A 21,869-nucleotide genomic window follows, 5' to 3' on the forward strand; every position below is an offset into this window, starting at 1 on the left:
AACTTAAATATTTCGTCAGTATTTTCAGTAATTTAAAATAAAAATAAATAAAAAAATCTCACTTCCTCTTTTAGTTCGGTGTGCGTGATGACGTCACGTTACGCCAAGCGAGCCCGCCTCTTTTGCCGCGTCACTGCGGCTCGTGCGGGCAGTTGTTCTGTCAGCGGAACCTCTGACGCTGAATCACACTTTGAACAGCGGCGGAAAAAAAGAAACACACGCACAAAGATGACCGCTCGGGTGAGTTCACATTTCAGCGAAGTTAAAAAAAAAATCGACTACACGACGAAATACCGAACGCTTTAAACGTCTGCGCGTACTTAAAAAAAAAAAAAAGACATTTTTTTTTAAGTGAGCCAGCGCAGCGCGAGCCTGTGTGGCAGAATCACTTGTCATTCAAAACTTCCCGGAAGTCGATCTTATGACTGCTAGCGTTGAGCTGCTACTGTTGTTGTTGTTGTTGTCTGTACGTTAAAGTGTAAACTGCCAGGCTGCTTTTAACCGCCAGACATGTTGAGTTGTCTCATCGACAGTGTTATTAACTTCGATATAAAAAAAAAAAAAAAAAAAAAGAGAGAAGAGCTGCAAAGGGCTTTAAATAGACCTCCTGTTTTCTAAATGCTAAATCAATGAGGTCTGAAAAGAAAGGAAGTCTAAATGGGTCAAAGGATCATGTTCAAGCAGCTGCAGTGTCAACAAAAGCCTCTGTGTTTTGTTAGTTGCTTGTGTGTTACGAGTATTAGACACATTACAGCTAAACGTGAATGTAAGTTACTTAAAATGAACTGAAAATTAATCACCAACTGTTTTGATTATCGATTCATTCTTTTGACCCCATTTTTTTTTTTTTTTTTTAATGAAAAAAGGGTCAATTTCTGTGATTATTGCATCTTAAATGTCAATATTTTGTAGTTCCTTTCATCCTTTATGATAGTAAATTGACAAATCTTTTGGTTGTGGGGTGTCACCGCTGGCGTAATGCCCAAATATCGATAAAAAGGGTTACCACGAGATTTAATATTGATGTTTTAGAGGGCATTTTTGCTTCATAGATATAATATTAGATATTTATCAAATATAGGACATCTTCAAAAGTGAGAATCTTCAGTTTGAGGGAGCTTGACAAAAATATGATTATTTCAAGAGCTTTGAAGTGCAGATAATTGTATTTTCTGATTATAATAGTAAGTGGGTGGTAAATATTTTTCCGTCAAACAAGATCAGCTGCATTTTAAACAAGGATTTAGAAAAAGGGTTTATTTATTCAGTGTTGACGGCTTCCTGCTGTTGAACTGTGTTACATCATGTCGTTGTTTTGCACCTATTTGTACCAAAAAGCGTAGATTAAATAAGTTTCAACGGGATCTAAATTGACTCAACGTCTCTGTAAAACAGTTTGAACAAAGCTGAACATTCACGATAGTCAAATTTATCGCAGGGCTTTTGGATTAGATAGAAACAGAGTACGATTATGCCAGATAAATAACAGGAAGTAACCAAGAAATGTATTCTCAGAACTCTGTAATGCGAGAGCTGCTCTAATCATATGTTCTTTTCGTCACCGTATGATCAGTGCAACTCGTTTTCACTTTAGATTTGAGCTGGAACAATGTAAGAAATGCCCTGTTGCGCAATCTCTGGGGGCCGGGAGAGATGTTAACTTCTAGGTGCAATCCATGATGGAGATCATTTCGTTTGAAGTTTATTTTGAAGTCATTCAAATAATTCAACAATACAATTGAAAGGGATATAATTCCTCTTTGGACCGAGGTATAAAATCAGTAAACGTCATATAAAACGTGAAAATAAAAGGACATTAAGGAAGAAAATAGACTCGCGTTTGTCGGTCCACATTTTCCTCAGCAGGCGACATCATCTGTACGAACCTCCGTACAACCTGTTTACGATGACAACTGAGCGGTAATCTGAAGATTATCGGGACTTCTGAGAAGTCGCTGAAATACTTGTAGGTCAGGAGTTAATTCCCCGTTGGTCTGATTTGATCTCTGAAAAGGGGAACAGGTTGATTTTGAACCTTTTTTTTTTTTTTTTTCTTGGAAAGGCTCAGTTAGACGGGACTTTTTGTAATTTTTTTTTCACTTAAGATAGTTTGACACCATCCTCTCATTTTCTTATGTTAGTAAGGCTTGGCAGAGATGAGCCCAATCATGAAATACAAATAAGATTTCAAAAGGTCCATAGTGTGCAGCATGATGGCGTCTCCACCCGAACAGCTCTACTGTATGTTTGACACTTTATTTACATTTATTTCACCCTCTTCTAAAGCCACTCTTACGGGAACATAACCTCTTGTCACATGGCTGATGAAAGCCAGAATATTACACGGCTATTTTAATGATGGTTACAAAACAGAGGAAGCTGACTTTACACTTCCTGGCGAGTCCAGCGCCGATTCGTCGGTGTAAAAGAAATCGCCATAGCAACATGCATGTCATGGTGGTTTTGTGGGAGAGTGCGACGCCTCCGGAGTGTTGACCTTAAAATTAATATCTTAAGCTTGATAAACAAGTTGCAAACATCACTCTTCGATAATAAAACACTTCCTCAGTGGAGTCACTGCATCTTTTTTTTAATTTTTTTTACCGTCTTCTGGGTTTCCTTTCAGCTCATGCAAGCGGCTCGATGCCCCACAGACGAACTGTCGTTGACCAACTGTGCCGTCATCAACGAGAAGGATCCGCAGTTTGAGCAGTGAGTGAGATTTCTTCTCGTACATGTGACCGTGCAGAATATACTTCATATTACCCGCCTCAGTTTTGCACCACAACTGTGCGAAACTTTTGAGTCGGTGGAGAACGACAACAATAACAACATTTAGGTTGGCAGTTGCTCACCTAATTCTTTCTCATTTGTCATCTCACTGCAGACACGTGACCGTGCGCAATTTAGCCCACAAGTATGTGTTCACCTTGAAGACGCATCCCGCCATGAACTGCGGGACCATCGGCTTCAGCCTGCCGCAGGTAGGCTCGCATGTTTGGGAGGCGCCGACGGTCCCCTCGTCACATCTTCTCAACGCTCTTCTGTTGATTTCCGTTCGGCCTCGTGTCCCTGCAGAGGTCATCGAAGATATTCTGAGGCCGTTATTTCTTAAACTCTTGATTTTCCCAGTAAAAAGAAACCGCCACACATTTAATGTAGGAGTTACTACGCTTCTTATTTACAAAGCACCAGCTCTGAGCCGTCCCGCGTGGTTCTCCGTGGGCTCTTTTGCATGGACCTTCTTTGTTTGTCTCAATCTGTCTGTTACTGCTTTTTTTTGTTGTTGTTTTTTTTCCTCTCCCGTCTCTGCCTGCTCTTCCTCCGCCTGTAAACTCGGCAGCCGCGAGCCGCACACAGGTACTAACGTAACCTCCTCAAGACGGTCTTATTTCACCACCAAGAGTTCATACAGTAATCGACCGAGTCGTAGCGAATCGGTCAACAGATCATCAAACATATGTGACATATGGATCTGAGTCATGTATTTGTATTATGAAGAAGTGCTGTGAAATAAGACCGGATGTTCCAGAGGAAAGTTGCACTGTGAAACGTGTAGTGAAGTTCATTTGAAGTGTAGTTGTCTTCTGTCTGGTAGCTTTGTGGAAAATGTCATTGCCTTATTGATGGCTGTTTCTTTGTCTTTTTTTTGTTTTTTTCCTGTTTCTCCATATTGTGTCCTGTTACAAAGAAAATGACAAGACGTGGAACTAAATCAACCACTCGCTCTTTTTTTGTTTACAGAGAAAATGGGCGGGGCTGTCGATTGGACAAGAAGTCCAAGGTGAGAAACGCCTTCATGAATTTTTATGTGGCGATGCATTTGTTTGGGCCACTTGGTGGCAGCAGAAACAAATTGAAAACAAAACCTCTAAAACTCAAAGCCCAAATTATTTATATGTCGATGGCCGATATGTCGGGTATCGGTGTATATGTTGTCCAATGTATGTATGTGCCAATATGAAAACGTATTTTTTTCCCAGAGCATAATGCAGGAAAAGATGCTTAAAACAAACAGCAACAATATAAACACGACCGCCCTGTACAAAAAAAAGTGCTGAATAAGCATAACATTTTGATAACATAATGCAGCTAAACTAATAGTGTACAATCCTTTTTTTTATTTTTTTTTTTTTTTTCTTTTTTCTTCTTCTTCAGCGAATAAACACAAAACCAAGAAAAATTCAGATAAAAAGTGGATTCACGTTGCCTGTTGGTAACGGTGCCTTACATGCACCGGCTGCTCAGGCTACTGATTGTTCCAGGACGTTTCTTTCTTTCTTTTATTCTTTTTTGTGATGGCTGCCAGTAATTTGTCATCTATTGATTAGCAGGGCTTCGCCGTCTTTCTCCTATAACTGAAAGCCTTTTGAGTCACAGACACCTCGCCACCGTCGGCACCTCCGGCATCACACTTACATGTGACTGACTTTGAAAGGAGCAGGACAAAAAAAAAAAAAAAAAAAAATCTTCTGATGGCCATATCATGCAGATTTCTAATTATATGATGGAGAGACAGTCTGACAATGTGTGCGTCGGGCGTCGCTGCACATCTGTGTCAGAGGCTGGCCAGCATCCAGAGGAAGAGCAGGCCTCGTCTTTGATAAATATGTCTCTTAGCTCGCCTCAGGCCAAAGTGATGCGCCCTACTATAATACTGTCTTCATTTCAGGAATGAAAAGGAGGAATGCAAATATAATCCACTGATTGAAAAAATGAATAAGCTTCATCGTATTTTGACATCACTTTGAAAAGCAAAAAAAAAAAAGGCCATAACTCTTTAGTATTTGATCAAAGGTATAATCTCCCTTTTTCTCTTTACACCCACTCTATATTTAACCATTAAAACCATTCCTATAATGGGTACTGTGTTGGCAGTGTCTCCTGGTAACGGTGATATAATTAATAAGCACTATCGTGGGTGTAACTTTCCTAATTACCTGGAAGCGGCGGAAACACCAGCACAATCTGAAAGGAAGCTACATCTCGTTTCCAAAATGAGCCACGAGCAGCAGTTTGAAAACATTCAATTTCAATAGTAAAAAGGGAACTTCAGATCATATTCAACCCAGGAGCTGCCTGCTGTGTTTCACAGTTGGATTTTCAACATTAAAGGCTGAAGGAACTACCGTTTGATTTTTAACAGCGCGCTAAGTTTGTTCTACTGTTGTGCTGAAGTGGCACCTACCCAATAAAGTCAGCTTTAATTTCAGTTAGACAGCAGTACGAAGGGTGTGATTTACCCAGACTGAGAGAAGCATAAACTGTCCTATAAGAAATGATTCAAGTCAATGAGAGATCCTTTTTGTTTCTTCCCTCCCACCCCCCGCTGTAGTAACAAACTACACGTTTGACAAGTCCAAACAGTGTATAAGCACCATGATGGTGGAAATCGACTTCCTGCAGAAGAAGAACGTGGACAGCAACCCGTACGACTCGGACAAGATGGCCAGCGAGTTCATCCAGCACTTCAACAACCAGGCCTTCAGCATCGGCCAGCAGGTGATCCAAATTCTCACAAGCACCAAATAATGTCTTGAGTGTATTATAAAATTCAGTTCCTTTTTTAAATGTGTCCATAAAGACATTTCTTTTCTTTTTTTTCCCCGTGCCTATCTTTTATCTCATTCCAAGCTGGTGCTTAGTTTCTGTGAAAAGCTGTTCGGCTTGGTGATAAAAGACATGGAGGCCATGGACCCCAGCATCCTAAAGGGAGAACATGCTTCAGGGAAGAAACCCAAGGTATCCGGGGGATAACTGTTCTCTCTCACACATCTACCGTCATTGTCTTTAGAGGCTTTAATATATACTATAGAAGTAATTAATTAAAAGATTTTCACCCTTTTTTTTTATATGTATATTCCCTGTATATAAATGTACAATACTTCTCTTGTAGCAGAGTAAACATGGCTGCTCGTTTCATTTAACATCTAACTTTCATCCTTTCTCCCTCTGCCCTCAGATTGAGATTGGTTTGTTGCTGGGAAACAGTCAGGTGATTTTTGAGAAGGCAGACACCTCATCCATGACCCTGATCGGTGAGTGTTAACAGCAGCCATGGCTCCTTTTCTTTGCTAGTTCATTACCTTAGTTGAATGTTTTGTGGTCTGAAATATGCGGTGGTTGTAGCACTTGAATGTATTTAACACTTCACACTTGTTTGCAATGAGAGAAAAGTGGTTTTACCAGATATACGGTCTGAAGTAATTCTCTATAATCACCACAAGGGGGCACACTACACTCATTTAGCTTGGCTTGTGTTCTCTGTCACCTTTTGTTGGCAGCAGTAGAAGAATAAAGTTCACCAGACACATAACATGCAGTTTGCCTTCATGTCATTATTTCAATATTTTCTTCCCGATATAAATATCTTAATATCTTGCACTCCCTTCATGGAAAAAAAAAGAATAAAAAAAGGACAGTTTGAAGCATTTCTCGTGTCCTCACATCAACTCCATGAAAATAATTTATTTGCATTTAATTTGGGACTCAATATAACGCTTGCAGCATTCAACCATGATAGAGAATAAGGAGGGAAAAGGTATCACACACGGCAGAAGGTAGGAAATGTTCTCGCGAATGACACGTTTAGTCTGCTTGTGTCTCCAGGGAAATCGAAGACCCGAGAGTCTCGCCAGTCCATCATCTGCCCCGACTGGAACTTCGAGAGGATGGGTATCGGCGGCCTCGACAAGGAGTTTTCTGACATCTTCCGTAGAGCCTTCGCCTCCCGAGTCTTCCCTTCAGACATGGTTGAACAGATGGGTGAGTTCCCTTCTTTGTCTCTTTCTGGTCTGACATCACTTATTCATTCATTCATTTGTGCCTCCTCTTCCACATCTTATGTGTCTCGCTGCAAGTCAACGTGATGATTTTCATTTAACTGAAGATTTCACGGCCTTTTTTTGAACTTATCGAACGTCTGTAATAAGCAGAAAGAACTCAGTTGTTCCTGGGAATCGCTGTGTTTCTGTCTGAGAACATTTCCTCCGGCGCTCATCAGGCTGAAGAGATTAGTAATACCTGCTAAATATAATCACTGTTTTCAGTCATTACATTCAGCTTGGGTTAAATCCTCGACTCCACATAATGGCAAACAAAACGTTGATTAATTCCTTTGAGAAATGCAGCATCGCCTGAGTCAGCAAAAACACAAACACGCACACACCAAGTGAACAGTTGAAACAAGTGTCCTTCATGGGTGTCTGGACGCTGACTAAAGTCCCCGCATTGCCCCCCTCCCTCCCCCTCCCTGACAGAAACCTCTGCACACACTCATTAATAAATCTCCAACAGCTGTCAGATTACAATGATGATTCACTCTGCAAAAAAAAAAAAAGGACAGCAGCTCGTTCTAATGAAAGCCATCAGGTAGTCCGTCTCTGTGACTCACACACCGAACCCACACAAACCGTCCCGCACGCACTTGCACACATCTGCGCACAATGCCAATCGGTCCTAATCCCCCCCCCCCCCCACCCCACCCCACCCCACCCCGAACCAGAAGTCTTGTGAAAACCTGTCGTGAGCACCTTTCGAGCTCGGCGAAGACACGCTTCACTTCGACCTGCGTGTGCTCACAGACGCTCCGTAACCCACGATGCTTTAGGGCCAACGGCAGCCGGGGGACTCGCGAGCTGACCTTTTAGCCGGGGGGGGGGGGGGGGGGGGTTGTGTGCAGGAGTCGGCCTTTTGGCTGCGGCCAGCTGGCTGTCGTAATGAGATGGCACGTCCTGATAGAGCATCCAAGCTAAAGGTAACACTGTAATTGGCAGGCATGGGGAGCAGGCAGCGCAGGTGCTGACAGAGACACAGTGTGTGTGTGTGTGTGTGTGTGTGTGTGTGTGTGTGTGTCGGAGCAGAAGTCTGAAAGCTTCACCTGGTCTGCCCTCTGCTGCCACAGAGAGCTGCAGCAGACAGACATAAGCCTCAGTGCTTTCTCTCCCAAAAACAACCCCCCCACCCCCCACCCCTGCCGCCCGGAGGGAGAGAGGACGGCCCTTCTTCTTCTCTCCACCCCCCCACCTGTCAGCCCGGCCGCTCTTCCCTCAGCGGGCCCAAATGGCAGCTCAGATGGTTATCTGACGGGGGGCCTCTCAATTAGTCTGGGCTAAATGTCATTAAGCAGGTGCAAAAGGCCATTAAAAGGATCTGCGCTGTAAACATGGTGGAGTGGAGAGCTCTCGGTTTGCACATTCGATCTTCTAAGTTTTTATGTGCTTTCCACTTTTAAAGACACTGCGTCCATTTAAAAAAAAAAAATGGATATCCGTCCTCAAAGACAACCTCACCTTCATTTTTAAGACATCCAAAGTATTCTTTTTCATGACTTTTCGGGGGTTGGAGATTAAGTTATGATTAGTTTTGTTTTCTCTGCTGCTGTAATTGTTTGTATTTTTTTGTTGTCAATACCAGTAATAAGCTCCTGAGCAGGGTATAATAACCGTTCATTTTCATACAGGTATACCAGTATGTACCTGTAGTGGATGTTTTGACCTCACAAAGATGTGAGCTTTATGAGTAGTACAACTTTTCCGTGTGTCATTTTTCTTGCCGTTAAAATTGAATAACCTGTGCAGAGTTGAACACCCGTTCCTCGTGTCTCCAGGCTGTAAGCACGTGAAGGGGATCCTGCTGTACGGACCCCCGGGCTGCGGTAAGACCCTGATGGCGCGACAGATCGGCAAGATGCTCAACGCCCGGGAGCCGAAGATCGTCAACGGCCCCGAGATCCTCAACAAGTACGTCGGAGAGTCGGAGGCGAACGTCAGGAAGCTGTTTGCAGACGCAGAGGAAGAGCAGAAGAGGGTGAGGCAAGGACACGACACGTACACGGACGCTTCCTGTTGTTTTTCTAAAAACAAAAAAAACAACAACAACAACAACAAAAATCACTTTTTTTGTTTGTTTTTGTTTTAAAGCACAGCGGAGATACCGAAGCAGAACGAATATGAAAATCTGCTGCCTGAGCCTCGTTTTATTACAACTTCCAGATATATCAGCTGCCGTACTACAAACTGTGCTGAACTTATTATCTGGACATCAGAAGTTTTCGTGGTTTCAGTGTGTATCGGTGTTCTCCCGTTAAACCCAGATAAGCATTTCATCTGTCTGAACAGAAAAAAAAAAAAAAAAACTAATTTCTGCAGGAGTGGAGAGATCTGCCCTTTAGCCAGACATAGCTGTAATAACTTTCTAATGTTCTGGTGTGTGTGTGTGTGTGTGTGTGTGTGTGTGTGTGTGTGTGTGTGTGTGTGTGTGTGTGGAGGGGCAGTTATGCATTAAAAACCCAGCAGTGGCACTCCTCTGTTTGGACGGTGTGATACCGGCACTAAGCCTCACTCTGCACCACTTAATGAGGGGCTGGGTTCTCTTTGACCTCCTTTTAGACCTCCCTACAACACACACACACACACACACACACACACACACACACACCGTCCAGTGTGCAGCACGGACAGCTCCACACCTGCTTTAAATGCTACGTCAGAGGCTGACGGGTCTTCAGATGGAGGGATAACCCCCCAGCCTGCTGCTCTCTCTTACTTTTTCCATCTGTCGGTTGAGGGTCAATTCAGATTTTTTTTAAGTCAGGATGAAAGAAGAGCTTTGGCAGGGCCTTGTTGTTGCGCCGTGTGACGGCATATATACAAATATATCTTACAGTGCTTTGAGGCAAGTGTTGTATATATTTGACTGTATTTTCAGAAAGCCTGTTTTAACTCGTTGGAAAGGTCAAGTCGTGCCGTTTCATTCGATATCTGCTGCACCTCGCTGTGATAAATACTTCCTGAACTGTTTGACAGAGAAGAAGGGATGTGCTATAGAAAGTCATATAAATGATGTAGTTTAAAGAAAATAACGAACTTGTACATCATCATCAAGTGCACAAAAAAAAAAATCACTTTTTCGAGCACGACACGTATATAAAGCTGGATTTACTCCACATGTAAGATCAGCGGACCTCCCTGCTGGTGTGAGGAAACAGACCGAGATAACAGCAGGCAGCACTGATTTACAGCTCCCACATGAATCTGTCTCTCTCTGGTGAACAGCTCGGAGCCAACAGCGGCCTCCACATCATCATATTCGACGAAATTGATGCGATCTGCAAGCAGCGCGGCAGCATGGCCGGCAGCACGGGAGTCCACGACACCGTGGTCAACCAGCTGTTGTCCAAGATCGACGGAGTGGAGCAGCTCAACAACATCCTGGTCATAGGTGCAGACACACACACACACACACACACACACCACACACACATATGTTTTCTCTTCATAAACTAACACATGCCTCTCTCTCTCTCTCTCTCTCTCTCTCATTCATTTTTTTTTGTTCCTCTGCCGTCTCTCCTTTCCATCGTTTCTCCTGTCTCTCCTCCAGGAATGACCAACAGACCCGACCTGATCGACGAGGCCTTGTTGAGGCCGGGAAGACTGGAGGTGAAGATGGAGATCGGTAAGAAGTGAAGAACACGCAGCCGAGATGTCAAACTCCGCGCAGTTTATCTCGGTGAACTGGAAAAGGCAGTTAAAGCCCGTATTAATGTTGACGTGAAGATCTTCTTCCTGGAGCCTGTAAAAATTAAAGCAAATGTTTAAATAATTCGAGGTGTGATCAAAAAGTTTGAACAAAATGTGTTAAACAGCCCTCCAGAGACCACAAGGCTGCTCGTCAAAAGTATTCTTCTTCTGAAACATTAAGTGTCTTTATTCCCCCCCTCCACCCCTTCGTCTCTTCTGTCAGGGTTACCGGATGAAAAGGGACGTGTTCAGATCCTCAACATCCACACGACAAAGATGCGTCAGTACAAGCTGCTGTCCGGAGACGTGGACATGAAGGAGCTGGCCGTGGAGACGAAGAACTACAGCGGTGCCGAGCTGGAGGGTCTGGTCAGAGCCGCACAGTCCACGGCCATGAACAGGCACATCAAGGTCAGACGGAACAATATGCGTATTAACTCGCATGTATTGCACATTTATTCATGTGTCTGTGTACATTTTCTTGTTTGTACAATGCCAGAAAATAATTCAAACATGTAAAAAGGCAAAAAAAAATAAAAAAACGAATTTAAACTGTTTAAAGTAAAAGTAAGAAATCGATCGGATTTGCTTGATGAATTACAAAGAATTTATGATTTATGCAAATTATTTTTGATGTATTACATTTTTGATTGACCAATCAGTTAACTGACTCACTGATTCATTCTTACATTCCAATTTCATTAATTAACACCTTTTCAGTCCAATTTACATAATTCATTCAAAAGGGACTTTTTTTTTTTTTTTTTTTTTTTGAAAGTCTAACTATATATCTAAAAACTTACTAAGATAACATTCATAAATAGTTTTTCAAAAGCGCTGACAGTAATACCGTTACGTGTTACTGGGTTTTAGTTGTAGGCTACACACCTGGTGGGTATAGTACACGTCTCTACAGTGCCAGTTTAACCAGCCACCCAGGTCAGGAACAGAACCCGTGTGTGTGTGTGTGTGTGTGTGTGTGTGTGTGTGTGTGTGTGTGTGTGTGTGTGTGTGTGCGTGCGTGCGTGCGCACGCGCCCTAACTTAAGTGTTTTATCAGGTGCATTGGCTCAAATCTGCACAGCTCAGTCGGACCCACAGATAAGGTGAAGTTCTCATCTGTTAAGTGCTCTGCCCCCGCAGACACACACACACACACACACACACACACACACACACACACACACACACACAGAGCTGCAGATATTAGAAGGTGATGATAAATGACGGACAAGGCTCGCACACATGTCTGACGGCTTTGACGTTGCTCTTCACTCCTCTGAGCACTTATTCTTCCCTCCCTCGCTCTCGCTGTCTGACCTTCCTGCTCTGAGAGGAGCACATTGTCTCCCGACACATTGCGCAATCTAAACGTGGGTCAGAGGGGTGGGGGGGAGTTCATCATCTCATTTCTTTGTTGTTGTTGTTGTTGTTGTTGTAGGCCAGCAACACAGTGGAGGTAAACATTGAGACGGCAGAGAAGCTGCAGGTCAGCAGACTTGACTTCATGGCCTCGCTGAATAACGACATCAAACCCGTAAGTTGCCGCGCATCGCTCGCTCCCTCTCTTTTTTTGTTTCTGTTTTAGCTTCCTGTCAGATGAAGTTCTGACTTCAAGTTCAGAGTGGAAGAGACATTCACGGACCACATGCAGTCAAAAACAAAACCTGAAAGAGTCGCTCTCTCTCTGTCTCTCCCTCTTCCTCTCCTGCAGGCGTTTGGAACCAACCAGGAGGATTACGCCAGCTACATCATGAACGGTATCATCCGGTGGGGCGACCCGGTGTCGGCGGTCCTGGAGGACGGGGAGCTGCTGGTGCAGCAGACGAAGAACAGCGACCGCACGCCGCTGGTGTCGGTCCTCCTGGAAGGTGGGACTCGCACACACCGTAAACACTGTCACGACCTGTCGGTGTCTGATCGCTACAAAACGAGCGACTTGTGATCGGTCTTCACCCTCAGGTCCACCTAACAGCGGCAAAACCGCGCTGGCAGCTAAGATCGCTGAAGATTCCCAGTTCCCCTTCATCAAGATCTGCTCCCCCGACAAGATGATCGGACACTCTGAGATCGCCAAATGCCAAGCTATCAAAAAGGTACGTCTGAAAATAAAACGGGTCATTTCGAAGTCCAGGAGGCAAAGAGAGTGTGAAGCTGTTGAAAATGTATCTCCAGCACCAGTGTTGGACCAGCTGTTGTTTCCTGCTTGCTCAGATTAATCTCACTGGCTGTAAAAATGTCATTATTGCCACAAAACATGTGAAATTGAATGCAGACCCAAGTATTCAATTTGAATCAAGATTTACAGAAAGAAATTGAAGTTGAAAGAGTTTGAAAATGGCCACAAGATGAAATCCAATAATTTCTCTGCCAGATGTTTTTTTTTTTTTTTTGCTTTGACGCAGATCTGGTTTTCCTTTTTTTTTTTGCGTTTCCCTGTGACAGATATTTGAAGATGCTTACAAATCCCAGCTGAGCTGCGTGGTCGTGGATGACATTGAGCGCTTGCTGGGTAAGAGACCGGTTGACAACAAAACAGCTTAGAAACAATTCCCCTACTAATATCAATGAATTGTATACTAGCCCGTGAAGTTGTGTCTTTATAAAATAAGATCATAATAATAATAAACGATCCGTCTCCTCAGACTTCGTTCCGATCGGCCCTCGTTTCTCCAACCTGGTGCTGCAGGCGTTGCTGGTGCTGCTGAAGAAATCCCCTCCGAAGGTAACAAAAACATTTGTTGTGATATTTATTTCTTCTTGCTAGTCCCGAGGTGGCAGAAAGAGGGCAGCAGATCTTACGGATGCCAACCTCCCCAAAAAAAAAAAAAAAAAAAAAGTCTTGCGGAGGAATTGTTGGAGGTCCTTGGCTGCGGCTGGCATGTGTGAGCGGCTGTGTGTGTGAGTTTATGGTTATTAGCGAGTGTTTTGGCCCCGGCCCGTTGTGCTCGCAGTGAATGGTGGTGGTAGAGACCCATTTCTCATAGTTTCTTTGGTTGTAGTTTGTCTGTTGTTGATGGGTTTGTGAATGAGGGTATAGCCCACTATATGGCTGCATGTGCATGAGAAGTGGCGCGGGGCCTGGTGCTGAATGCCTGGCTTGCAGTGCTCCTCTGGGGTTGTAAAGCGCTGGGCCCAGCGGGGTGCCTGGGGCCGGGGGAGGCCAGGGGGACACGGAGGAGAATGGGCTCTGTGAGAGAGCCAGGACCTGGCAGCACTGCCGCCTGTGTGGCACCTCATCTGCATGCAGCATCGCAACCCCCCACGCCATGGGGGGGCAGCCGGCAGCCATAATCCCCCTGTCTACTCGCCACTCCTCTGCCTCTCCTGCTCCGTCGTCTTCTCCTGGTCCTCCTCCAACTCGTCGGCTTAGCGGAGCCACAATTCTCCGGCTTCTCTCCTTTCTTCTTCTTGTCTCCTCTGCTGTTGTCTTCTGTCGTTTTCTGTCCCATTATGCTCCCGTCTTTTGTCTGTCTTCTCCTTTTGCTATTGTTGTTTCCTGTTCTTTATGCTCTTGTTGTGACTTAGAGCCCCTGTGCGACGTCAGCCCTTCGTCTGGGGACGGCCGCAAATCACACAGTTATGAAAGAAACACGCCGAAATCGCAAATCCAACACGGAGGTCCTAGATGGCACCGTGGGACACATCCGTCAATGTCCAATAAGAGCTTTGACAATCGAGAGACAACCTGCATCATAAATTGTGAGACCGTAAAACCGAACCGATGGGAACAGAACACGAAGTGCTGCAGGACGTTTTGGGTGATGCTGCGTTGTAAGCTGCTGTCTCGCCTTCACTCGGAAGTCAGCAGGACGGAAATGGCAGGAAATGAGGAAGAATGGCGGGAAACGAGGAGGCAGAGAAGACGAACGGCGTGAAACAACCATCCAAAACCTGATCGTAGTGTTCACGATGTATTTTTTTGATCCAGGTGGATGTTTTTTTTGGTGTATCTTCATCCTAGTGCTTTGATTTACCTTTATAACACACGATTTGCCTTAAAACCGATAAACGTGACCGTCTGAGACAGATTTCTCGGATGATTTTGGGTGTTTTATTTGGAGTCCTGACTCTGCAGTATTTCCCCTCTTTCCTCTCCAGAGATTATAGCTCTCTTTGCTGACCGTTAAGAGGAAAGCAGCTCGACGAACGGTTTCAAACGGTCGAGTGACCAAATGAACCGAAGTGACGTCGGCTTCTTCCCCTTTTTCAGGGTCGTAAGCTGCTGATCATCGGCACCACGAGTCGTAAAGACGTCCTCCAGGAGATGGAGATGCTCGACGCGTTCAGCACCACCATCCACATTCCTAACATCATGACGGGAGAGCAGCTGGTTGAGGCCCTGGAGGTAAAACACACACACACACACACACACACACACACACACACACACACACACACACACACACACACACACACACACACACACTGACACACACATTCATATTATGCTAAATGCAGCAGCACCTTTAAGGCCAAAACAACTTCTTTTTTTTTGCCTTACATTTAATATGAATCGATGAATTTACCTGTTTTAATCACACAATGCTCTCTCTCTCTCTCTCTCTCTCTCTCTCTCTCTCTCTCTCTCTCTCTCTCTCTCTCTCTCTCTCTCTCTCTCTCCCCCCAGCTGCTGGGCAGTTTCCAGGAGAAAGAGCGGGCGAGCATCGCCAAAGCCGTGAAGGGACAACCGCTGTCGATCGGCATAAAAAAGCTGCTGATGCTGATTGAAATGGCTGCACAGGTAAGAAAGAGATGATATCTTTGTTTTCCCATTTTCTTTTTTTATGATCTCTCCTCCGTGTCTGAGTGTAATACCTTTGAGGGCCACAGGGGGCCTGGTTCCAGAAATCCTCCGGCTCCAATAGACTCCCATTCAAAAAGCGTCAACTTCTCGCATGAAATACAAAGTCAATACATGTTTTCCACAAGTCACAATGGTGTCATTATCTGAAGTCACTCCTTCTGATCAGACTCGAGGTGGTCCTTCTGAAAATAATTCCATCATTGATTAGATATCAGGTCCTCAAAGAGAAGTATGCCTGGTTTGATTGACGTGCCTGAGATGCAGTCAGGTTTTTGGTGTCGAGCAAAGGTCTTCACAACAGCATTTCCCCAACCAATGTGTGGTTTCTGCCTGGTTACAGCCTCACATTCTCTCTGACATCCAAATAAAAACAGATTCACTGGTTTGTTATTAGACGACAGAGAGGTCAAGTAGACTTCGACGTACTGCAGGTACGTTGCGAAGCCTTCAGTAAGTCACTCATCACCTCAGTTTTTTATTCAAAACAATTTTCAAACTGGCTCCGGCTCTGTGTTATTATTATGTTGGTTTTTTTTCTATTAGTGTGGTCTGAGCCTGAGCAGCCTGTCCCTCCTCTTCCTCAACATCTGGCCCCGGCATTCTCCAACCATCAACAGAATCTGTCTGTCAGGCACAAAAAACTGTCATCCATCAGCTGGAGAGGAAAAAAAAACAACAACTGTGTGGCTTCGCCGATGATTTGTTGAGCAGAGGGATCCAGTTCATTTTCTCCTTCCACGAAACCGTTCTCACGCCGCTGCACATCCAATACGTTTCGTAGTTGTGAAACCATGTTCTGCGCAGCTTTTCCAAGTTACTCTCACGTGTTGTGAATCAGAGAGACGTGACCAAGAGCCTCGCGCACTTCATGGTTTGGTACGAATTTAAGAGTCTTCGAGGTCGACACGACGGAGCAGGTTTAAAAAAAAAAGAAAAAAAAATCATCCAGCTGAAACCGTAAAAACATTAGAGCACCGGTCCGAGCAGGATTCTTGGCTTCCTTTCATTGCACAACTTGTGTTACTGTAGATAAGTAGAAGCTCTACTCACCTTTTTAACAGATTTTGTGGCCTTGGTGTTGAAACTGGTGTCGGTATTTCTGTTCGCCTTGTAGCCAAATGATTTGCATGCAAAACCTGTTGTGGAATCGATCCTGTCGAAACACGAGGACAATCAGCTTTTCTGAATCGGTAAAAAAAAAAAAAGGTTTAATTACAGATCGTTCCCTGAGATGTTATCGGGCAGCTTGGTTAGTGTCAGTTTTCTACAATATGTGACCTTTAAATGTGTGTGGTGGTGGTGGTAGACTCTCCTGTGTGACCTTGGAGGGAAAACAATAAAAGATGCTATCAAGTTGCATCATGGGAAGTGTAGGATCCAGCGATGAATGAGTTTGACCGCAGTCTGTATCTCAGTCTCTGCTGCGCTGATGGGTATTTTTCTTGTTTCCTGCAAATCTCCACGTGAACTTTTAAACCTTGACTCGTCAAATACGAATTTGTTTTTTTAAAACACACGTTCGCGTCGGACCTCGACTCCGGACAGTCCGAGGAAGTTACAACGGAAATGTCGGGAGACAGTTTGAACTTAAGAGATGATTTTTTTTTTTAATTATTTTTTTTATTCCAGCTTACAAACAATGTTTGTTTAATTTTCTTTCTTTCTTTTTTGTGGTGTGTTTACCTGAAGAAAAAAAAAACAATACACAAAATACAAATAGGTTGCAGCGTGAGCAGAACTGGAAGGGAAACGGGAGCAGCGAGCGGCTGGTGTTAATTTCTCCTCGTGACTGTGTGTGTCTGCCTGGTGTTGATGATGTGTACACGGCCTATTTGTTGAGGCTGGATGCTGTGTAATTGCTGTGGTATGCACAAATGCAGCCATGTTCTGCACACACACACACACACACACACACACACACACACTCACACTCACACACACACACACCCCGTTCCGAGCCTGCAGAAGTATGAACCTGTTTGCCGAGACATGCTGCAAACAGCCACGCGGCTGCACTCGCATTCAAAGTGTTCACAGCGGTTTCTTTATCTTGTTCTTCTCTCATTCCAACGTTTGTGACGGCTCTCGTGTCTCAGCGCTCGTTGCTACAGGCGATTCCAGACATACTGTAAGTTATTGTATAGGCGGCCATTAATTTGACTTCCTCCCCCCTCGCCCCCTCCCTCCTCCCGAGGCGCTGAACTCCAGGACCTGCCGCTATTTACACCGAGATAATCTGACGTTTTAACGAAATGTGAAGTTTTTTTTGTTTTTTTTTTTGTTTTTTTACCGTCTGTATTTTTTCTGTAAGAGATAATGCGTCTTGTCTTTCAGATGGATCCCGACTACAGAGTTAGCAAGTTCCTGAGTCTACTGAGGGACCAAAGAGCGTAAGTATTCTTTTCCTGTTTCTTGCCGTGACTCCGAAACGGGACCACCGGTGACACTGAACACTCTCACACACACACACACACACACACACACACACACACACACACACACACACACACACATCTGTCACTTCTACCAGTCTTCATTTAGAAACGTGGCAGAGAGAGGAAAAAGTTAGTCAGAGGCGCAAAGCGTTTACATTTTCATCATCGCATCAAGTGTGATTAATAATACACATTTTGTCTTTTTTTTTTTTTTTTTTCTTCTTTCCTTTCTTTTCTCCTGCAGACGCGGTTCTGATAAGTTTGTGCCATTCTAGACTCAGTGGAGCCGCACGGTGAAACAGAGGCATCCGTCAACGGTAAGACCGAAAAGCCTGCGTTGAAGCTCAAATGGGTTAAATTTTCTTGCCGTCATTCCCTTGCCGAGGGGGCGAGAGGAGCTGATGTAGAAGACTGAACTGAGAGTTCACTTTAGTCATTTGAGTTCCTTCATCGTACAATTTGTTTGCTCCAAATTGATGTTCTACGAGGGTGGGGGGGGGGGGGAATCAAAAAGAGACGAGACCCGCTCCTGTCACGCAACACTGTGATGATCACGGAGCAGAGGGAAGCTATGAACTTCTTGCCATGGCGCCACAGTTCAGGTGGTTTGCAAGCGAATGTTTCCCCCTTCAGACGCCTCAGAAGGTTCCCAGTAGAACTCGGTGTTGACAGTCTGACCCTGTGGGGGACGAATTCAACGGTGACGCAACTCCCACCAACGTCACAGAAAAACCAACCTGGTGTCTCCTGACCTGACTCCGCCTTCAGCGGTGTTGGACAGTGAAGCTCCGCCCCTCTCTTCCCCCCCCCCCCCCCCCCCCCCCCCTCTACGCACACGTACCAGTGGTCACAAACACATGTGGAACTCAGGTGCTGATCAAGTAACATAACTTGAACTACTTACTCACGAGGGTTATAGCTCTGAGGACATCAAAGAATGTAAGCCTCTTATAAAATGTGCCAGTAAGACAAAAATCCCAAATAAAATGTACGAAATAATATACGTGTAAAAAAAACAACTCTCCTTTTAACTTGAACTTCAACTGATCTACACGATCCAAGTCTTCGCCTAACTTTTCAGCGTGTAGGACGCTGCTCTGAGGTTTTTCCAGGTGGTTTCCGTAGCAACCAGGATTTTGAAGTCGGCCAATGGCAGGTTTATAAAAAAAAAAAACGTTAGTGCAGAAACCATTTTACTCATCTAATTAACAGTATTTACGGCTTAACTAGGCAAATATCGTGTTTCCCAAAATGTTGATCTCTTCCTTTAATCTTTAATTTTTCAAAAATAAGCTACAAAATGCCGCAGTTAACCGTGAAATAATTTGCGCTGTACCGAGTCTCTGTTGCTCAGCGGGAAATATTTGTTAGCCGTGATGTTTTCTGGCGGCCAACGAAGGGCGGAAAGGTTTCAGAAAGGTATCGTGCCGCCCAGGGTGACAACAACAACAACAACAACAACAAAAACAACTTATTCAACTTGCAGCAGGAGTGTCGCTTCTCTTCGCAGCCTCGGAGACTTACGGTATCGTCGGCGGCGACTAAAAATAGGTCGACTCGACAGGTGCTCTCTTGTGGCGACACGTCTCCTTCGCCTGCCTGTCTCTTCTCACTTTTTATTTCTCTCTCTCTCCGCTCAGTTGCTGAGGAAACGGAAGCCCGAGAGAGGAGGATGACGGCAGGAGGAAAAGCGAAAGAGAGACAGTCTCTGACCTGTCTCTCATCCCTCTGCGTCCTTCCTTCCTTCCTTCCTTCCTTGCTTCCTTCCTTCCCTCCCTCCTCGTCCCTGAAGCTCTCGAGAGCGCTTCCCTCTCTGCACTGCAGCGTTCGCTCGCTCTGCGGCAGACGCCACAAAAAAAACAAAAAAAAAACAAACAGGCCGCCTCCTTCGTCTAGGGCACTCTGTGAACATGTAAAAAAAACAAACAAGAAGAAGCGGTACTTGCAGTGTTTGTGGTGCACCGTGTTGCATTTTCCTCAAGACTAATGCTGTAATGCCCCCCCCCCCCCTTCCCACCCACAGTATAAAGGAGTCAGGGCAAAAGACATGACAAATAGATGAGCATGCACAAACACTAATTATGATACTGTTTGTTTATATCGGCTTTATTCACACACACGGACGTGTAAACTGATCATTCCACCACTTCAAATCTTCACTTATGATGTTGTTTTCTTGCTTGTGTTTGACCTTTTTTTTTTATTTCATAAATAAATAAATTCTACTACTAATAAGACCCTCTGTACGTATCTGAAATTACATTTTTCAAATTTTTTTTTTAAAGGGAAGTTACGAAGGGGGTTCCTGCTGCTACGGATCATTTTCCATGCAAACGTTGGGGATTTCGTTTCAGTTCAGTTTGTCCCAAAAAAAAACAACCTTTCCCAGAAATCCCTTCTGCTACTACAAGTGTTCTCCTCCCGCCTGTGACATGTTGAAATCAGAAAAAAAAAAAAAAAAAAAGTTTGTCATAATTATGACTTGGCATAATTACTTCCCTAATTACCAAAGATTTGGCATCTTATAATGAAACCAGTCTTTTCAGACACTTGCGGTTAACCTCGTCAGCTCTGAGAAAACTCGGCGTTTCTCCGAGCAGCTGCTGCAGCGCGTCTTGTGGAAGCTGCGGTGACGGTAAAATGCATCGGCTGCTGATTTCACGACCCCGCCCTCCTCAGCAGAGAAATATCGTTTCAGGTGTCACTAACTCGTCCTCGTGATCTTTTCTTTTCTTCTTTTCTTTTTATATATATATCTGTAAGTCTTATTCAAATAAATGATTGGTGAATTATTAGCTGTGTATGCCTTTTATTACGAGGTGATTATGTCACCTCATCATAAATAAGAGCAAGTTGCAATGATGAAAAACTCCTTTATGTTGCAAGCTGATGCTTTTAATTGCACGTTAGGTTGTATTGGCTGGATTTTTTTTTAAAATTTTATTATTATGAATTAATCCCATGAAAAGACCACAACCAACAAAGCAAGTTGTTTCCCACCTCCCGAACTTGCTTTGGTTCATACTAAACATTAAAAAAAAAAAAATAAATCTAAATAACAGGCCAAAACTATGGATTTTATTTTTATTTTTTAAAAAGACTCCATAATTTCCCCAAAAACTGCTGAAGATTGCAGGTTTTTTTTTTTTTTAACAAACGTGATGTAAACAGGGATTAAATGTTGCCTCTGTCTGGGACTATTTTCAGCTGCGGATTAATACAAAAATAACTACAGTGTTTATATTAATGTAATAGTACACGCACAATCGCATATAGTCGTTGTTTGTTTGGAGAACTTTTAAACGGCTGATATTTTTTGTTTTTTTAGAATGAAAGTTGTCAATCGGCGACCCGTGTGCTGTGTGTCACGTATGTAGAGACGCAGGACTTCCTGTCAGAGCCTGCAGCGCCGTAACTTCACTCAGAGAACTGAGGTTATTAATACGTGTGTGTGTGTGTGTGTGTGCGCGCACCTCCGGCTCAGCAACAAGAAGCGACGAGACAAGTTGTGTTCTTCAAATATATAATCTTAGTTCAGTCATACAGATATATACATTGTATAATAAATAATATTTATAAAAACATAACATTTACGATTATAAAATAAAAAGGGAATTATTCACTTTAAAACATTTTGTACAAAACTTTGGATATAGCGGGTGAGGGGCGGGGAGGGAGGGGGACTGAACACAGAAAGGTAGGCCCAGGTAGGGTAGGGCAGTGTAGAAGATGACACAAATGCTAAGCTATGTCACAAAGAGAGGACAGCCGCTACGCTACGGGGTAACTCGTGTTTTTTGTTGTTGAATATAATTAACAGGAAGCAGGCGGGACTGTCGGAACATGCCGTGTGGAAACCTCTCACAATTTTATTCCACTGCTTGTGAAGAGCCAGCCGTCCATCCGTCCGTCCATCCGTCCATCCATCCTCTTCTGTTTGTCACAGGCAGGCCACCAAACACACACACACACACACACACACACACAAACACACACATATCTCGCACACATAAATCCTCACAGCTCTTTTGAAGTTTCCCCTAAAGTCTGAATTTAAGAAGTCTTTTTCTGCCCGCCCTACAAATCACAGCTGTTCAGAATCACA

At 44.1% G+C, this 21,869-nt stretch overlaps 1 protein-coding gene across 2 annotated transcripts; it reads left to right on the forward strand.

Annotated features, from left to right (window-relative positions):
- Positions 1-136: 136 nt before the first annotated feature.
- LOC138204697 (vesicle-fusing ATPase-like) lies at positions 137-20,556 on the forward strand. Of its 2 annotated transcripts, none has more exons than XM_069160122.1 (22): positions 137-240; positions 2,627-2,712; positions 2,888-2,984; positions 3,745-3,784; positions 5,336-5,502; positions 5,635-5,742; positions 5,963-6,038; positions 6,610-6,765; positions 8,609-8,808; positions 10,056-10,221; positions 10,384-10,458; positions 10,747-10,934; positions 11,964-12,059; positions 12,237-12,393; positions 12,485-12,618; positions 12,968-13,034; positions 13,168-13,247; positions 14,736-14,870; positions 15,153-15,266; positions 17,664-17,719; positions 18,009-18,081; positions 19,405-20,556. In XM_069160122.1, exons 1-21 carry the CDS (start codon positions 229-231, stop codon positions 18,037-18,039), a joined length of 2,241 nt encoding a protein of 746 aa, XP_069016223.1. In that variant the 5' UTR covers positions 137-228; the 3' UTR covers positions 18,040-18,081; positions 19,405-20,556. The 2 variants fall into 2 exon arrangements, with proteins under 2 accessions (XP_069016223.1, XP_069016224.1); XM_069160123.1 differs by lacking the exon at positions 137-240 and adding an exon at positions 325-766.
- Positions 20,557-21,869: the final 1,313 nt, after the last annotated feature.

Source organism: Embiotoca jacksoni, unplaced genomic scaffold (assembly GCF_022577435.1).
Source record: "Embiotoca jacksoni isolate LCO1_2020_lvr unplaced genomic scaffold, fEmbJac1.0.p SCAF_26, whole genome shotgun sequence".
Classification (NCBI taxonomy): Eukaryota; Metazoa; Chordata; class Actinopteri; family Embiotocidae; genus Embiotoca; species Embiotoca jacksoni.

Bases quoted from the DNA above. Each gene is read 5' to 3' on its own strand.
- LOC138204697 (XM_069160122.1), top strand. The intron at 10,935-11,963 runs GTCAGACGGAAC...TTGTTGTTGTAG, and splicing joins CCATGAACAGGCACATCAAG to GCCAGCAACACAGTGGAGGT. The intron at 17,720-18,008 runs GTAAGTATTCTT...TTTCTCCTGCAG, and splicing joins CTACTGAGGGACCAAAGAGC to ACGCGGTTCTGATAAGTTTG.